The 16,468-nt window shown below is 40.3% G+C and overlaps 1 protein-coding gene across 1 annotated transcript in view; it reads right to left on the bottom strand.

The window, feature by feature from the left end:
* The window catches only part of LOC124596818 (piwi-like protein Siwi), a 267,140-nt gene that overhangs the window by 146,059 nt on the left and 104,613 nt on the right, over positions 1–16,468 (bottom strand). The window contains exon 7 of the mRNA XM_047135901.1: positions 3,752–3,899. Coding sequence (XP_046991857.1) covers positions 3,752–3,899 — 148 coding nt within the window. The remainder of the gene's footprint in view (positions 1–3,751; positions 3,900–16,468) is intronic.

Raw genomic sequence — 16,468 nt, 5'->3', positions numbered from 1 at the left:
GTCCATAGTTCATGAAGTACCACAGCATGTCTTCATGAATTGTTTCCAACTCGTTGGGTTGGATGCAGTGGACCCGTATCATGGCTGGGCTGTTCCCCAGATTTGATGCCTGTAGACTTTATTCTGTGGGGAAAGCTGAATGACACTGTCTACAAGGACATAACTACACCTGATGATACAGAACTTATTACTGTAGACTGCTCGGACGTCTCTGATGAAATGCTAGCCTGTGTGCAGTAGTCATTCAGTACCAGACTGGAAGCATGTATTGCTGCTACCAGTGGTCATTTTGAACATAACCTGCAGTGGTCATTTGTCTTGTTGCTGGTAAGGATCCAGTGTGTGTTACCACAGGTATTGCCCTAGTGTCAGTGAGGGTACTTTTCAAAATACAATATCTTGTAAATGACTCACACTAGAACTCTGCAACAAACACCACTGACATTCTAGTTAACCTTACTTTTAGTTGGTTAATGTCAACAGACATTGTTCCATTTTAAAAAAAGTGTATGTTTGCACAAAAAGTACACTTTTTAAGTATCATTACAATCTGCTGATTGGCTAATGATATGAGCTCCTGCCTATCAATCCATTCTGTGAGAACAGCAGATCAATAGCACTTTCCATTTCTGCAGGATTTGCAGTGCAAGTTTTAGCTCGTTCACCCTGTATATATGAGGGTGATTTGACAAGTATGGTAATGGTCCATGAAACAATGGAACATTTTCGTTTTGCCTTTGCAATTGGTAAGCCTGATTAGTCCAATAAAGAATTTCAACAACTTACAGCATACACTTCATTGCTGACATCCATCTGAATTGTTCAGTGTGTCAACTCCAATTGAAAATGGAGAAAACTAAGTTTTTTATTGTCACTAAACATTTTCATTTGAAGGGTTGAACAGCTGCACAGATCGAAGCAGAACTGAATGAAGTTCACGCAGACACTGCACCATCACTGAAGACAGGATACTCCAGATGTATCATGTATCTTGTTTAGTGATGAAGCTACATTTATCAATCACAGCCAGGTAAAACATCAGCATTTATGGAGTGTAAATGTGTTGTGCAGGACAGTGAAGCATCAGATCTTACGTCTGCTTTTCAAAGACGGAACAACTGAACATGCACAAATATCACAGCTTTGTAACAGTCCATCTTCCACAGATACTATAAGACACTTCTCTACAGACTAGGAGGAACCTGTGGTAGCAACATGATGGCTGTCCAGTCCATTGTGCATGGAGTACTACAGCGTGTCTTCACGAATTGTTTCCAAATTGTTGAATTGGAAGCAGTGGACCTGTATGATATACACATGTGATATATACATTACTTTTGGATTAACAAATTTAAATGTGGTCAGACGAGCACCGAAGTGCACTTCTGCCATCCAATTGAGGTCACTACAAAAGAGCCCATTGACAAAATCCATGATATGGTAATGCAAGGCCACCAAATAAAAATTCATTAAATTCCTGAGACTGTAGGCACCTCAACTGAGTGAGTGCATAATATTCTGCACAAAGAATTGGCTATGAAGAAGCTGTGTGCATGATCGGTGGTGGAAATGCTCACAGTCGACCAAACAAGCATCCAGCACAACATTTCAACACACAGTCTGGTGATGTTCCATTGCAATCTGAAATGATTTTTTGTGCCCATTTGAGACTGTTCAGGAAACCTGAATACAATACTACACGCCAGAGTCAAAAAGGCAGTCAATACAATGGACAAAGGCTGGTGAAACTGCCACGAAGAAGACAAAGGCCATTTTGTCACCTGGAAAGGTGATGGCCACTGTTTTTTGGGAATCCTAAGGAATAATCCTCATAGATTACTTGGAAAACTGCAGAACCATAATTGGAACCTATTATGCTTCATTGTTGGATCATGTGAAACTTGTCTTGGCTGAAAATGACCAAGGTTGGTTTGCAAAAAAGAGCTCTTTAACTAGGAGAACACATCATCCCACACATTGGTGATACAATGGCAAAAGTGCATGAATTACAATTTGAATTGCTGCCTTGTCCACCCTATTCACCATACATAGGTCCAAGTGAGTTGTTCTGTTCCCCAATGTGAAACTTTGTCTTTCTGGGAAGAAATGATGAAGTGATAGTTGCAGTCTACGAGCATTTTGCAGAGTTTGACAGAATCTATTTTTCTGAAAGGATGAAAAATATGGAGGATTTGTGGACCAAGTGTATATCCCCCGAAGGAGGCTATATCGAGAAGTAAGATGAATTGTCCATGAAACAAACATTTTTTCTTCCTGTTTCACCAGGCTTATCAAACCACCCTTGTACAAGCATAACCACTACATGGAACATGTACGGAAAGACTGCCTTGGACAATGATTTCTGTCTTTTGTATAGCCTTCTCCTACACTGTTCAGTGTTCTCTCGATAAATGTCAATACTGTGCATTTATCATACAATATACCTCCCATGGTGGATGCTGCATTCACAGATGCCCATTATATGCAGAATCTACACTCATCACCCAACATATCTTTGAATCAGTCATTGCTCCAAATTAATTTTTATTACATCATGACAGGTGAGTTCCACTACAATGATGAGTAAGAGGAAGCACTCCTTTGGTTGTTGTTTTTGATTAAGAGCACATGTAACAGTAATTAGCACCCAAGCTAATCGCCTGATTTCCAATAAACGGTTTCTGAGGTTCTTCACTGATGTTTTAGCTGCCAACCTGGACCTACTTTGTAATCCGTGACCTATAAAGCACTCCATCTGATGCAGCACTCCCAGTGTGACTCTGTATGCTGCAGCCATGCAGAACCAGAAGCAGCATGTGCACATTCCTTGAATCACTAGAACCAATATTTACATAGAAGTCATATATCCAACATGTGAGGCAATTATTCAAAAATCTTCCAGCCATCTGCAGACCAAATACACGATTTTATAGAACTCATCCAAATTGTTCACTACATTTTGTCCTCAAAAATTTATAATGTTTATTAATAAACTACAATGGTCAAAACAGTAAATCACTCTAGGGGCAATCCATATATAATTGGTATGGACTCGTCATGTTTTCAGAGGTTTTCATTTGTTATTCTCTTGTAGCATAATTACGTAATTCACACTAAAATTCTTAGGTTTTTATTCATCATCTGTCAAATGCTATGAAATATGTATATATGTTTAACAAAATGTGGTTGTCTTGCCATAATAGACGTCACAAATTCCAGTTTGTCAACTTTAAGAGGATAGAAGCATTGACACATGAGCCAAACATCAGATAACGCTTTAGATACTACACCCAATACGCAAAAGCAGAACACGTTCCTGATTACTCACTGATCCACAAATCTTTTGGTACAAGTGATCAGAATTCCACATGTCACTGATATCACAGAAAATATCATAATAAAAAAAAGAAAACCATCCTTCAGTATAAGGGCCACAAAAAGGAAGTGTTTAACAACAGACAGGAACATATAAAATAGACTGTTTGTCACATTTTTGAGCTATCAGACAAAGTCCTTCATCAGACTGAGAAACACACACACACACACACACACACACACACACACACACAACACAAAACCACTTTAATTCCCATGGCCTCCCTTGTTACTCCATCACAGATTTTCCATTGCTTAATTTTACAAACAGATTTTTAGCAAAAAGCGACTAGCATCATTTAGTTAAACCATAAATAGTTAATCCTCATATGGAAATCACCACAATGATCTGTATATAATGGAGACGTTTACTTACATTTTACTTCCTGAGTCCAATCATTTTTTTGTCCAACAGTGCATTGTGCCTTCTGCAAAAATATTTTTTCAGGATCCAAAACCCTTGCTGGTACTGTCACCAGCTCATCACTAAGCGACATGTTCCACTGCTTCAAATCTTTCTGTACCTGTTCAAAAGAAGTCATTTGTTTGAAAACTTCAATCACAATAAAAAATTCAGGTATTTGTACCATGGACTGCAACTAACAAAATTAAACATATTTCATTAAATAAACCATCATACAATACTTATGATTTTTTCCTTATTTTTTGTGTGTCAATGATTAAATCTACAAATACTTTTGGATTAAAGGAGACCACTCACTGAAAAGCGGAAGCATCGACTTATCTATGGGCACACAAAAAACACGCATGCAATTGTGGCCTTGCACGAAGCTGGCTGGGCGAATACTGCCACTGCTCCATTTCAGCAGGTGGGCTAATTTGTGGTGGGGCTTGTGTCAGGTGGGGTGGGAGGATGGGAAGAGAGGTGGGAGGTGGGGAGAGAAACTGGGGGTGGCTGGGTAGCAGCTCAGTGGGAGGCAGCTGGCTTAGAATATAGGGAAGAAGGGGTGGCAGGTACATGGGCTAGACATGTGGTGTACTACCGGGTGGTCAACTTTGTTTTTGACAATAGTTTGGTGGTGGGTGTTCATCCTGGTGGACAGCTGGTTGGTAGTGATACTGAAGATCTGTGCAGTGTTTACAGAGGCACTGGTCTATGATATGGCTGCATTCACAGGTGGCATGGCCTCTGAAGGGGGAGGGATGAGTATGTGACAGGACTGGAGCAGGAAGTGTGGAGTGGCTGGAATGGGCAGGTCTTGTATATTGGTCTATCACAGGTATATGATCCCTGTGGCAAGGGGTTGGGAGTATGAGTAGCATAAGGATGTTGTGTGGGTTGGGTTGCTGATGGGACACCACTTTGTATGTGTGGGAAGGATCCTGGGTAGAGCGTGCCTCATTGAAGGGCTTGTTGAGAGATAATCAAAGCCCTAATAACAGATATGGTTTAGCTGTTCCAGTCCAGGGTGATATTGGGTGTTGAGGAGGGCACTTCTTTGTATCTGATCCTCACCATCATGTTCAAACACTAGCCTATTGCTCCCAACACAATTTCTTCTGTCCTTTTACTCCCCACACTCATACTCTGTTATCCAGTTCCACTTATAAACACCTAGCACTTTCACTTGTCCATTTCCCACACCATTTCCCATTAATGAACACCATTCCTATCTCAATGGACTCCTTCTCCATCTATCTTCACCAATTCAGACAAAGTACCCCTTTACCTGGCTGTAACTGAGATGGCATAAGTTGATCCCTAAGAGTTGGAGTGGGCTGATCGGGGCAGCTTTACACACCTATCCAAATCATGAGCATGATGTGATTTTGTAAAAGTGTCTATTGCAATGCCTCCATGTTGTCACAGCTCTATGGGCGACTATTGTTTTTGCCTGCAGCAGTTTGTGCTTCTGAGCTGAACTGTCAGGGATCTTCTTACTCCATCTTGACTATAAAACACTAATGCACAGCCTGTTCCTTAAATGCTATCTTAGCCTCACAATCACCTCCTCTCCCCCTTCCCCCAAATGATCTAACCATAAAAATCCTCCTATCTGGATCCCACATTTCTTTTCACAACAACCTTCACCTTTTCAAATTCCACCAGTCGCTATCCCTTACAAATCTGATGCTCCAGATACACCTCTCCATGACATAGGCATCCCAGAACAACTGGAGCCTTGAGTAGCATTCCTTGGGGGCAACACTACTCACCAATACCCATCCCCCTCCTCACCCCCTCAAAGTACTGTGCCTAGCTGATCTTTTCAATTTACCACCTCCTCCAAAACTCTCTCCTAACACTCCACAAAACCCAAAACACTGCTGTTAACCTTTGCACCAAAACCATCAGCCCCACAGAAGTTTTAAACCTATTCGAAGGCCTCACCTTCAGCCCCACATCCAAGTTTAACCATGTTGGAATTGTCCAAGTCTCACTCTCCTTCTCCTAATCCCTACAGTGGAAACACTTCTTTATCATGAATCCCTCCAACCAAAGTCAACCTAAACCCAACACTGAATCCTGCCTCCCCAGTTCGTATCACCAGCCAACAGTCATCCTCTTCACCTCCCATCTAAATACCTGTTGGGCACTTTCAAGAAATTCATTACCTCCAACTTGGCCTCAGCATCCATAACAGGGTCCTTTCCTAATAACACTAACATTTCAGCAGAAAAAAGAACAGATCCTGACCTAATCATCATTCCTGCAAACAAAGGCTCCACCACTGATGCGACTCAGTCACAGTGACTATCTGACAGAAGACCTCCACCAAATGTCTGATTCCTCCACCATCAAGTTCTGCCATAGTGATCCCCCCAGAAGTCCTAACATAGCCTCCAATCCCTACTGAAATCAACAGGCCCTTCTCTGAACCTCTCCCCCGAGTCTCTATTTCCGCTCTTACTGACCAATAGCTCCAACCAACTGGCCAAAACCTAGCTTACAACATTGAAGATACTAACCACTTTCTCCACTGAATATCCATCATCCCCAACACTTTACCTTGCTTATCCGTACTCGTCACTGTTGATGCTATGTCTCTTTGCTCCAACATCCTTAATGTTGTCAGCCTTGCCACAATCCAACACCACATCTCTCCAGGTTCTTCACGTTCCAATCCCACTAACTCATTCCTTATACACCTCACCAAATTTATCCTGACTCTCCATTACATTTCCTTTAAAGGGAAGGTATACAAGTAAATCCTTCACTAGGGCTCTGATTATATCTCATCATGCCCTGAAATGAGGCACATCCTACTCAAGATCCTTCCCACCCCTCCTAAAATGTTGTTCTGTCACCCACATAACCTACACAACATCCTAGCCATCCCTGTGCCCTCCAACTCCTTGCCACAGTGATCATATCCCTGCAGTAGGCCAACATCCAAGATTCAGAGTAGTGGTTAATAACGAAAGGGGACAGCTACAACACCTTATCACATTACAGTGTTGTAATACTTTTCCAATAAAATCATGCGAAGAAGACGATAATGTCTTGTCATTCTCCAACGTAAAACATCTTGCTCAACCTGAGGGGATGCTGACTCAATTTCTCAGGTGGACTGAGGGAAAGACATGAAGACATGCACGAGAAATAGTGACATGTTTATGGGCATGGAGTCAGCTTTCTTTATTGACTAGAGTTAGAGCAAGTGGCATACATAACAGTAAACTCATGGTTTCAAGTCATAAGCAGGTGTCCTTGATGTGTGCAGTGATGAAGAGAAAATCTGTGTTTGTACAATAAGGGCCATTTGAACAAGGCAGTGCAGTTGTTAAGACACTGATCTAATATTCAGAAGTTTACTCTGTCTAGCCGTCCTGATTTAGGTTTCCTGTGGTTTTTCTAGGCAAATGCCAGGATAGTTTCTTCATCAAGACTGCAGGTGACCACCTATCATATCTTCATAAAGTATACTTATGTATTTTGTAAGTATGTTTATTTTTGAGCTATTTATGTTCATTGGTCAGTACAATATGCAGACTGGTACTGCAAGAAAAGCCTTTCTGAAAAAGAGAGATTTTTTAACATTGAATATAAATTTCAATTTTCGAAAGTCTTTCCTAAAGGTATTTGTGTGGAGTGTTGTCTTGTATGGAAGTGAACTGTGGATGATAAATAGTGCACACAAGAAGAGAATAGCATTTGAAACAGTGTGCTATACAATAATTCTGTAGATTATATGGGTAGAATGAATAACTGAAAAGGAGATACTTAGGTAGTAGTGCGAGGTGTCCTGATGAACACTCACCAGTCAACGTACAGGCAGGGAAATCAGGACATGCTCAGTGTAAAGACACTTCAGCTATCAAGACACTAGCTGTAAATTTTCAGAGTGTTCGGAATAAAGTTCCTGAATTTACTGCCCTCCAGGAAGCGTGTGGCGTGCAAATTATTCTCGGGACTGAGACCTGGATGAACCCTGAGATAGGAAGTTCTGAAATATTTAGTGAGGGTTGGAACGTGTATCGGAAAGACTGATTAGACACCGCAGGAGGTGGTGTCTTCATTGCAGTTGACAAAAATATTGTGTCTACTGAGGTCGAAGTAGAGTGTGATTGTGAAGTTATCTGGACACGTTTAACAGGGCTAGGGGAAATAAAGTTAATTGTGGGGTGTTATTACCGGCCACCAGGTTCCACCATGACAGTTCTAGAATCATTCAAAGGGAAGTCTACATTCTGCATCACAGAACTTTTGAACAAATTATCCGAAAACTGTCTTGAGCAGCTAAATCGACAGCAAACGTGTAATGGAAATATTTTACATCTGGTAGCCATGAACAGTAGGTAAAAAGATGAGGGCTAATAGAAATCCTTGGGTAACAGAAGAAATATTGAATTTAATTGATGAAAGGAGAAAATATAAAAATGCAGTGAATGAAGCAGGCAAAAAGGAATACAAACGTCTCAAATATGAGATCGACAGGAAGTGCAAAATGGCTAAGCAGGGATGGCTAGAGGACAAATGTAAGGATGTAGAGGCTTATCTCACGAGGGGTAAGATAGATACTGCCTACAGGAAATTAAAGAGACCTTTGGAGAAACAAGAGTCACTTGTATAAATATCAAGAGCTCAGATGGAAACCCAGTTCTAAGCAAAGAAGGGAAAGCAGAAAGGTGGAAGGAGTATATAGAGGATCTATACAAGGGTGATGTACTTGAGGACAATATTATGGAAATGGAAGAGGATGTAGATGAAGATGATACGATACTGCGTGAAGAGTTTGACAGAGCACTGAAATGCCTGAGTCGAAACAAGGCCCCGGGAGTAGACAACATTCCATTAGACCTACTGACGGCCTTGGGAGAGCAAGTCCTGACTAAACTCTACCATCTGGTGAGCAAGATGTATTAGACAGGCGAAATACCCTCAGACTTCAAGAAGAATATAATCATTCCAATCCCAAAGAAAGCAGGTGTTGACAGATGTGAAAATTACAGAACTATCAGTTTAATAAGTCACAGCTGCAAAATACTAACGCAAATTCTTTACAGACGAATGGAAAAACTGGTAGAAGCGGGCCTTGGGGAAGATCAGTTTGGATTCCGCAGAAATGTTTGAACACGTGAGGCAATACTAACCTTACGACTTATCTTAGAAGAAAGATTAAGAAAAGGCAAACCTACGTTTCTAGCATTTGTAGACTTAGAGAAAGCTTTTGACAATGTTAACTGGAACACTCTCTTTCAAATTCTGAAGGTGGCAGGGGTAAAATACAGGGAGCGAAAGGCTATTTACAATTTGTACAGAAACCAGATGGCAGTTATAAGAGTCGAGGGGCATGAAAGGGAAGCAGTGGTTGGGAAAGAAGTGAGACAGGGTTGTAGCCTCTCCCCGATGTTATTCAATCTGTATATTGAGCAAGCAGTAAAGGAAACAAAAGAAAAATTCGGAATAGGTATTAAAATTCATGGAGAAGAAGTACAAACTTTGAGGTTCGCCGATGACATTGTAATTCTGTCAGAGACAGCAAAGGACTTGCAAGAGCAGTTGAACGGAACGGACAGTGTCTTGAAAGGAGGATATAAGATGAACATCAACAAAAGCAAAACGAGGATAATGGAATGTAGTCAAATTAAATCAGATGATGCTGAGGGAATTAGGTTAGGAAATGAGACACTTAAAGTAGTAAAGGAGTTTTGCTATCTGGGGAGCAAAATAACTGATGATGGTCGAAGTAGAGAGGATATAAAATGTAGACTGGCAATGGCAAGGAAATCGTTTCTGAAGAAGAGAAATTTGTTAACATCGAGTATAGATTTAAGTGTCAGGAAGTCGTTTCTGAAAGTATTTGTATGGAGTGTAGCCATGTATGGAAGTGAAACATGGACGATAACTAGTTTGGACAAGAAGGGAATAGAAGCTTTCGAAATGTGGTGCTACAGAAGAATGCTGAAGATAAGGTGGGTAGATCATGTAACTAATGAGGAGGTATTGAATAGGATTGGGGAGAAGAGAAGTTTGTGGCACAACTTGACTAGAAGAAGGGATCGGTTGGTAGGACATGTTTTGAGGCACCAAGGGATCACAACTTTAGCATTGGAGGGCAGCGTGGAGGGTAAAAATCGTAGAGGGTGACCAAGAGATGAATACACTAAGCAGATTCAGAAGGATGTAGGTTGCAGTAGGTACTGGGAGATGAAGAAGCTTGCACAGGATAGAGTAGCATGGAGAGCTGCATCAAACCAGTCTCAGGACTGAAGACCACAACAACAACAGCCATGAACAGACCAGACCTCATCGACTGTGTCACTGTTGAGACAGGGATTAGTGATCATGATGTTGTCATTACGACTATGGTTACGAAAGTTAAATAGTCGGTCAAGAAGGCTAGGAGAGTATTCTTACTAGAAAGAGCAGATAAGCAGTTGTTAGCATCCCACTTAGTAAATGAATCGACTTCATTTACTTCTGGTACGATGCACGTGGAAGAATTATGGGCAAATTTTAAACACATTGTAAGTCACTCATTGGACAAGTATGTGCCAAAAAACTGGGTTATGGACAGAAAACACCCACCTTGGTTTAACAGCGCAATTTGGAGAATGCTCAGGAAGCAAAGGCAGTTGCACTTGCGGTACAAGAAAGATTGGGAGAATGAGGACAGGCAAAAGTTAGTAGAGATTCGTGCTGCTGTAAAAAGAGCAATGTGCGAAGCATTCAACCACTACCACCATCATACCTTAGCAAAAGATCTTGCTGAAAACCCAAGGAAATTCTGGTCTTACGTAAAATTGGTAAGCGGGTCGAAGGCTTCCATCCAGTCACTCACTGATCAGTCTGGCCTGGCAACGGAAGACAGCAAAATGAAAGCTGAAATTTTTAATTTAGGATTTGAGAAATCTTTCATGCAGGAGGATCGTACAGACATACCGCCGTTTGAGTCTCGTACAGATTCCCATATGGAGGACATAGTGATAGGCATCCCTGGGGTTGTGAAGCAGCTGAATGGGTTGAAAATAAATAAATCGCCAGGTCCTGATGGGATTCCAATTTGGTTTTACAGAGAGTGCTCTACTGCATTGGCTCCTTAAATAGCTTGCATTTATCATGAATCTCTTGCCCAGCATAAAGTCCCGAGTGACTGGAAAAAAGCACAGGTGACACCTGTATATAAGAAGGGGAGAAGGACAGATCCTCAAACTTACACAACAATATCCTTAACATCGGTTTGTTGCAAGATTCTCGAAAAAATTCTCAGTTCGAATATAATGAACTTCCTTGAGACAGAGAAGTTTCTGTCCATGCATCAGCATGGCTTTAGAAAGCATCGCTCCTGTGAAACGCAACTCGCCCTCTTTTCACATGATATCTTGCGAACCATGGACGAAGGGTATCAGACGGATGCCATATTCCTTGACTTCCAAAAAGCGTTTGACTCGGTGCCCCGCTGCAGACTCCTAACTAAGGTACAAGCATATGGGATTGGTTCCCAAGAATGTGATTGGCTTGAAGACTTCTTAAGTAATAGAACCCAGTATGTTGTCCTCGATGGTGAGTGTTCATCGGAGGTGAGGGTATCATCTGGAGTGCCCCAGGGAAGTGTGGTTGGTCTGCTGTTGTTTTCTATCTACATAAATGATCTTTTGGATAGGGTGGATAGCAATGTGCGGCTGTTTGCTGATGATGCTGTGGTGTACGGGAAGGTGTCGTTGAGTGACTGTAGGAGGATACATGATGACTTGGACAGGATTTGCGATTGTGTAAAGAATGGCAGCTAACTCTAAATATAGATAAATGTAAATTAATGCAGATGAATAGGAAAAAGAATCCTGTAATGTTTGAATACTCCATTACTAGTGTAGCGCTTGACACAAACTGTTGCTGTTGTTGTGGTTCAAAAAATGGTTCAAATGGCTCTGAGCACTATGGGACTCAACTGCTGAGGTCATTAGTCCCCTAGAACTTAGAACTAGTTAAACCTAACTAACCTAAGGACATCACAAACATCCATGCCCGAGGCAGGATTCGAACCTGCGACCGTAGCGGTCTTGCGGTTCCAGACTGCAGCGCCTTTAACCGCACGGCCACTTCGGCCAGCTGTTGTTGTGGTCTTCAGTCCTGAGACTGGTTTGATGCAGCTCTCCATGCTACCCTATCCTGTGCAAGCTTCTTCATCCCCCTAGTACTTACTGTAACCCACATCCTTCTGAATCTGCTTACTGTATTCATCTCTTGGTGTCCCTCTACGATTTTTACCCCCCACGCTACCCTCCAATGCTAAAGTTGTGATCCCTTGATGCCTCAGAACATGTCCTACTAACCGGTCCCTTCTTTTTGTCAAGTTGTGCCACATACTCCTCTTCTCCCCAATTCTATTCAATACCTCCTCATTAGTTACGTGATCTACCCACCTTATCTTCAGCATTCTTCTGTAGCACCACATTTCGAAAGCTTCTATTCTCTTCTTGTCCAAACTATTTATCGTCCATGTTTCACTTCCATACATGGCTACACTCCATACAAATACTTTCAGAAATGACTTCATAACACTTAAATCTATACTCGACGTTAACAAATTTCTCTTCGTCAGAAACGATTTCCTTGCCATTGCCAGTCTGCATTTTATATCCTCTCTACTTCGACCATCATCAGTTATTTTGCTCCCCAAATAGCAAAACTCCTTTACTACTTTAAGTGTCTCATTTCCTAATCTAATTCCTTCAGCATCACCCGACTTAATTCGACCACACTCCATTATCCTCGTTTTGCTTTTGTTGATGTTCATCTTATATCCTCCTTTCAAGACACTGTCCATTCCATTCAACTGCTCTTCCAAGTCCAAGTGACACAGTCATGTCGATTAAATATTTGGGCGTAACATTGCAGAGCAATATGAAGTGGGACAAGCATGTAATGGCAGTTGTGGGGAAGGCGGATAGTCGTCTTCGGTTCATTGGTAGAATTTTGGGAAGATGTGGTTCATCTGTAAAAGAGACTGCTTATAAAACACTAATACGACCTATTCTTGAGTACTGTTCAAGTGTTTGGGATCCCTTTCAGGTCAGATTGAGGGAGAAAATAGAAGCAATTCAGAGGCGGGCTGCTAGATTTGTTACTGGTAGGTTTGATCATCATGCGAGTGTTACGGAAATGCTTCAGGAACTCGGGTGGGAGTCTCTAGAGGAAAGGAGGCATTCTTTTCATGAATCGCTACTGAGGAAATTTAGAGAACCAGCATTTGAGGCTGACTGCAGTAAAATTTTACTGCCGCCAACATACATTTCGTGGAAAGACCACAAGGATACGATAAGAGAGATTAGGGCTCGTACAGAGGCATATAGGCAGTCATTTTTCCCTCGTTCTGTGAGGGAGTGGAACAGGGAGAGAAGACGCTAGTTGTGGTACGAGGTACCCTCCGCCACGCACCGTATGGTGGATTGTGAAGCACGTATGTAGATGTAGATGTAGAGGTTCATATGGCTATAGGTTGCAGCAGTTATGTAGAGGTGAAGAGACTTGCACAGAACAGATCACCAAACCTGTATTCAGATTGAAGACAACAGCAGCATCCTTTCTTACAGGAGTGACAGTTCTGCAAGGTATGCAGGAAAATGTCAGTGATGTCTGAAGGTAGGAGAGGTGCATCATCAGAAGTAAAACTGTGAATCATGTCTGGACAGCTCAATCAGTGGAGCATTTGCTCGCAAAAAAGAAAGGTTCAGTGTTTCAGTTGCACAGAGGCACACTGTTTTTGTCAGCCAGGAGACTTCAATCAGTGCACACTCAGATGCAGAGAGAACATTCATTCTGGGAACAATCCCCTGTCTGTGACTATGTAATTTCAGTATCCTTCCTTAAATGAGTGTTAATCTTACAAATTATTCAGGAGTATGTCTGTGAACTCCCGAAGATAGGAGAGAGGTACCTGCCGAAGTGAAGCTGTGAGGACAACTGTTATGTCATGCCTTCTATATCTCATTTGGTAGAACATTTGCCCAAAAAAGTCAAATGCTACAACTTCCAGTCCTTGATTGGCACAGTTTTAATCTGCCACAAAGCTTCACTTGCATTATTCAACACATGAAGTGAATACAAAGTTGAGCACATAACAAAAGAAAGTTGCAAGAAGGCATCATGCAAAAATGTAATACAGTCACAATAAAATAAAACAATTCACAAATTCCTTACAACAACTAAGACACATGTTGCAGATAATGATAAAATCAAACACAAATAAGAACACCCTATCCAATACAAAAAAAATAAGCATATGTATTAGGCTCTTGTACTTAATCACTGTCACACAAAATGAAGTAGGTAGCAAATGCAATAAAATTACTAAAAAAACTCCAATTCTATAGATATTAATGGTATCCCTGCACCAATCTTAAAGAAAGATTGCCCTGAACTTATGTGGGTCAGCTATACATTTATATAACTCCCCACTTGATGCAGCACTTTCCTAAGTGTATTGAAAATGTACAATTCCAGTGGATAGAGAACCATTTAAATAAAAAACTTATAACTCAACACATTTTTAAAATTGACTAAAAAGCATAATTCTCCTAGCCCCATAGAGATTGTCAACCCCACAAAGATAGTGCTGAAAATTTGTGCTTGTAAATTTTTAATAGCTATGACAATACTTGTAAAATTTTAAATCAAAAATAAGGGTTGCATGCAATAGGTAATTGACACATGAAAACTTCACCTCAGTCACTAACAGTTTTATTACACTACAAACTATTGTGTGATTTTTCTCAATGACAGTTGCTCTCTACACTCCCTATTGTTATCTATTGCATATGTCCCACATTTTTTATTTTAAATTTTGTGAGTATTGTCGCAGCTATTAAAAATTCATAAACAAAAATTTTCACAACTATCTGTGTGGAGCTGGGAACCTATATTAGGCTAGAAGAAATTTTTACACTCTTTGGTCCATTTTATAAATGCAATATATTAAAAAAAATATTTAAATAACTACTTTCTGCTATTTAGCCTCAGGTGTATGAAAATTTTCAATCAATTTCAAACATTTTAATGGGCTTACAACAGAAACATGTGGCAAATTCCAGGTTTATTTCAGTTTCTCTTCATCTGGTCAGCCAACATATTGTTTCTCCTACATACATCTTGCAAAAAGACAACGAAGGTAAAAAACTGAGAGATTGGAGGCTTCCCAGCAATTGTTGTTACTTCAAAACATTCGCGACGAACAAGAAAAGCGAGAAATAGCAGTAGTCCAAAAAGAAACCTCCACCACATGTCAAATAAGAAAGGGAGTTAATATTGCATTGACATTCAGCTCTGAGCTATGTTGAAAATGTCAAGTCCTTACCTCATCTCCAAGTTAAGTTTACATCAATTGTAAAATTTGTACAGAACAGACAAAAAACACACATGTGAACAAAGTATCCTCTATCGCACACCAGACATGAAAAGCTATTTAATATTGCATTGTCATACAGTTCAGAAAATTTATATATCTAGCTCATTGGGAAGTTAGTTTAAACTGTAAAATGTGTGCCGAACATACAGACAAGAAAGTGACTAACAAAAATGTGTTAAATAGTGGGAGTGACAACATAAGTAACTACACAACCATTTCAAAAACTGTAGGCAGAATTATGTATGATACACTAGTGAAATTTATAAATAAACATAAAATATTATCTAATGAACAACACAGATTCGGAAACAAGAGATCAATGATAATATCTATTTATGTGTGTCATAAATGTGCACATGTCCAACACACACAAAATAGGAATCAGAAGGACTATTAACTGACTTGTCAAAAGCTTTTCACAAGGTGGATCACAAAACGCTGTTTAAAAGTTAAACAATAAGGTATTCATAGTCTATCCAACACCTAGTCCTGTTCTTTTCTCAGCAATCATAAACAAACAGAAGCCGCAGCCACACTAACGTATAAATATTTCTGAACATTTATTGTGTACCTCAAACATTCGTAATGGGACCGCTTTCATACACTGATTATTTAAGCTTAAATGAGGATGCTCATGAAACTATATTATTTGTATACAATACCATACTTCTCTTTAAATGGTAAAGTAGAGAACTGCAACAACCAATAAACTATATCAGAAAACAAATTAGCAATTTATTATGAACAGTAAAATTATATTTCATTTCCGAATGCTCTAGACAATGATACTCATGGTCCATTTTTTTCTATCAATGGTGAACCAGTTGGTAAAATGATAGAAATCAAATTCTTAGAATTATGATTGAAAATAGAATAACAGTATACAGGGTGTTCAGAAACTCCCATTACAAACCTCTATGACTTGTACAGGGGAGTGAGTAGGTAATAATTTGAAATGAAAACTGTGTCTAGATACATACCATTTCCATGCTACAATCATTTGAAAACATGCTGGTAATACAACCACTCTTACAAGTAATTGATTAGGCGTAACACAGCACATCACTTGTTTTACAATTCCGTTCCTTAATAGCCAGAGAAATTGCTTGTGTACTCATTGACCTGTTCTCTTCAATGTGATGCAGTACTGCCTCTTCCAGTGCGAGCATGGCACGTGGTGTCTCCTTGGAACACCACAGTAAAACCTGTTGATGATGGAGGTACCCCTTCTCAAAGCCATTGCTTAACTGTGACGAAAAGGATATGCGATGGAGTTGGTCATT

Source organism: Schistocerca americana, chromosome 1, assembly GCF_021461395.2.
Source record: "Schistocerca americana isolate TAMUIC-IGC-003095 chromosome 1, iqSchAmer2.1, whole genome shotgun sequence".
NCBI lineage: Eukaryota > Metazoa > Arthropoda > Insecta > Orthoptera > Acrididae > Schistocerca > Schistocerca americana.
This window is presented reverse-complemented; position numbering and strand designations above follow the sequence as displayed.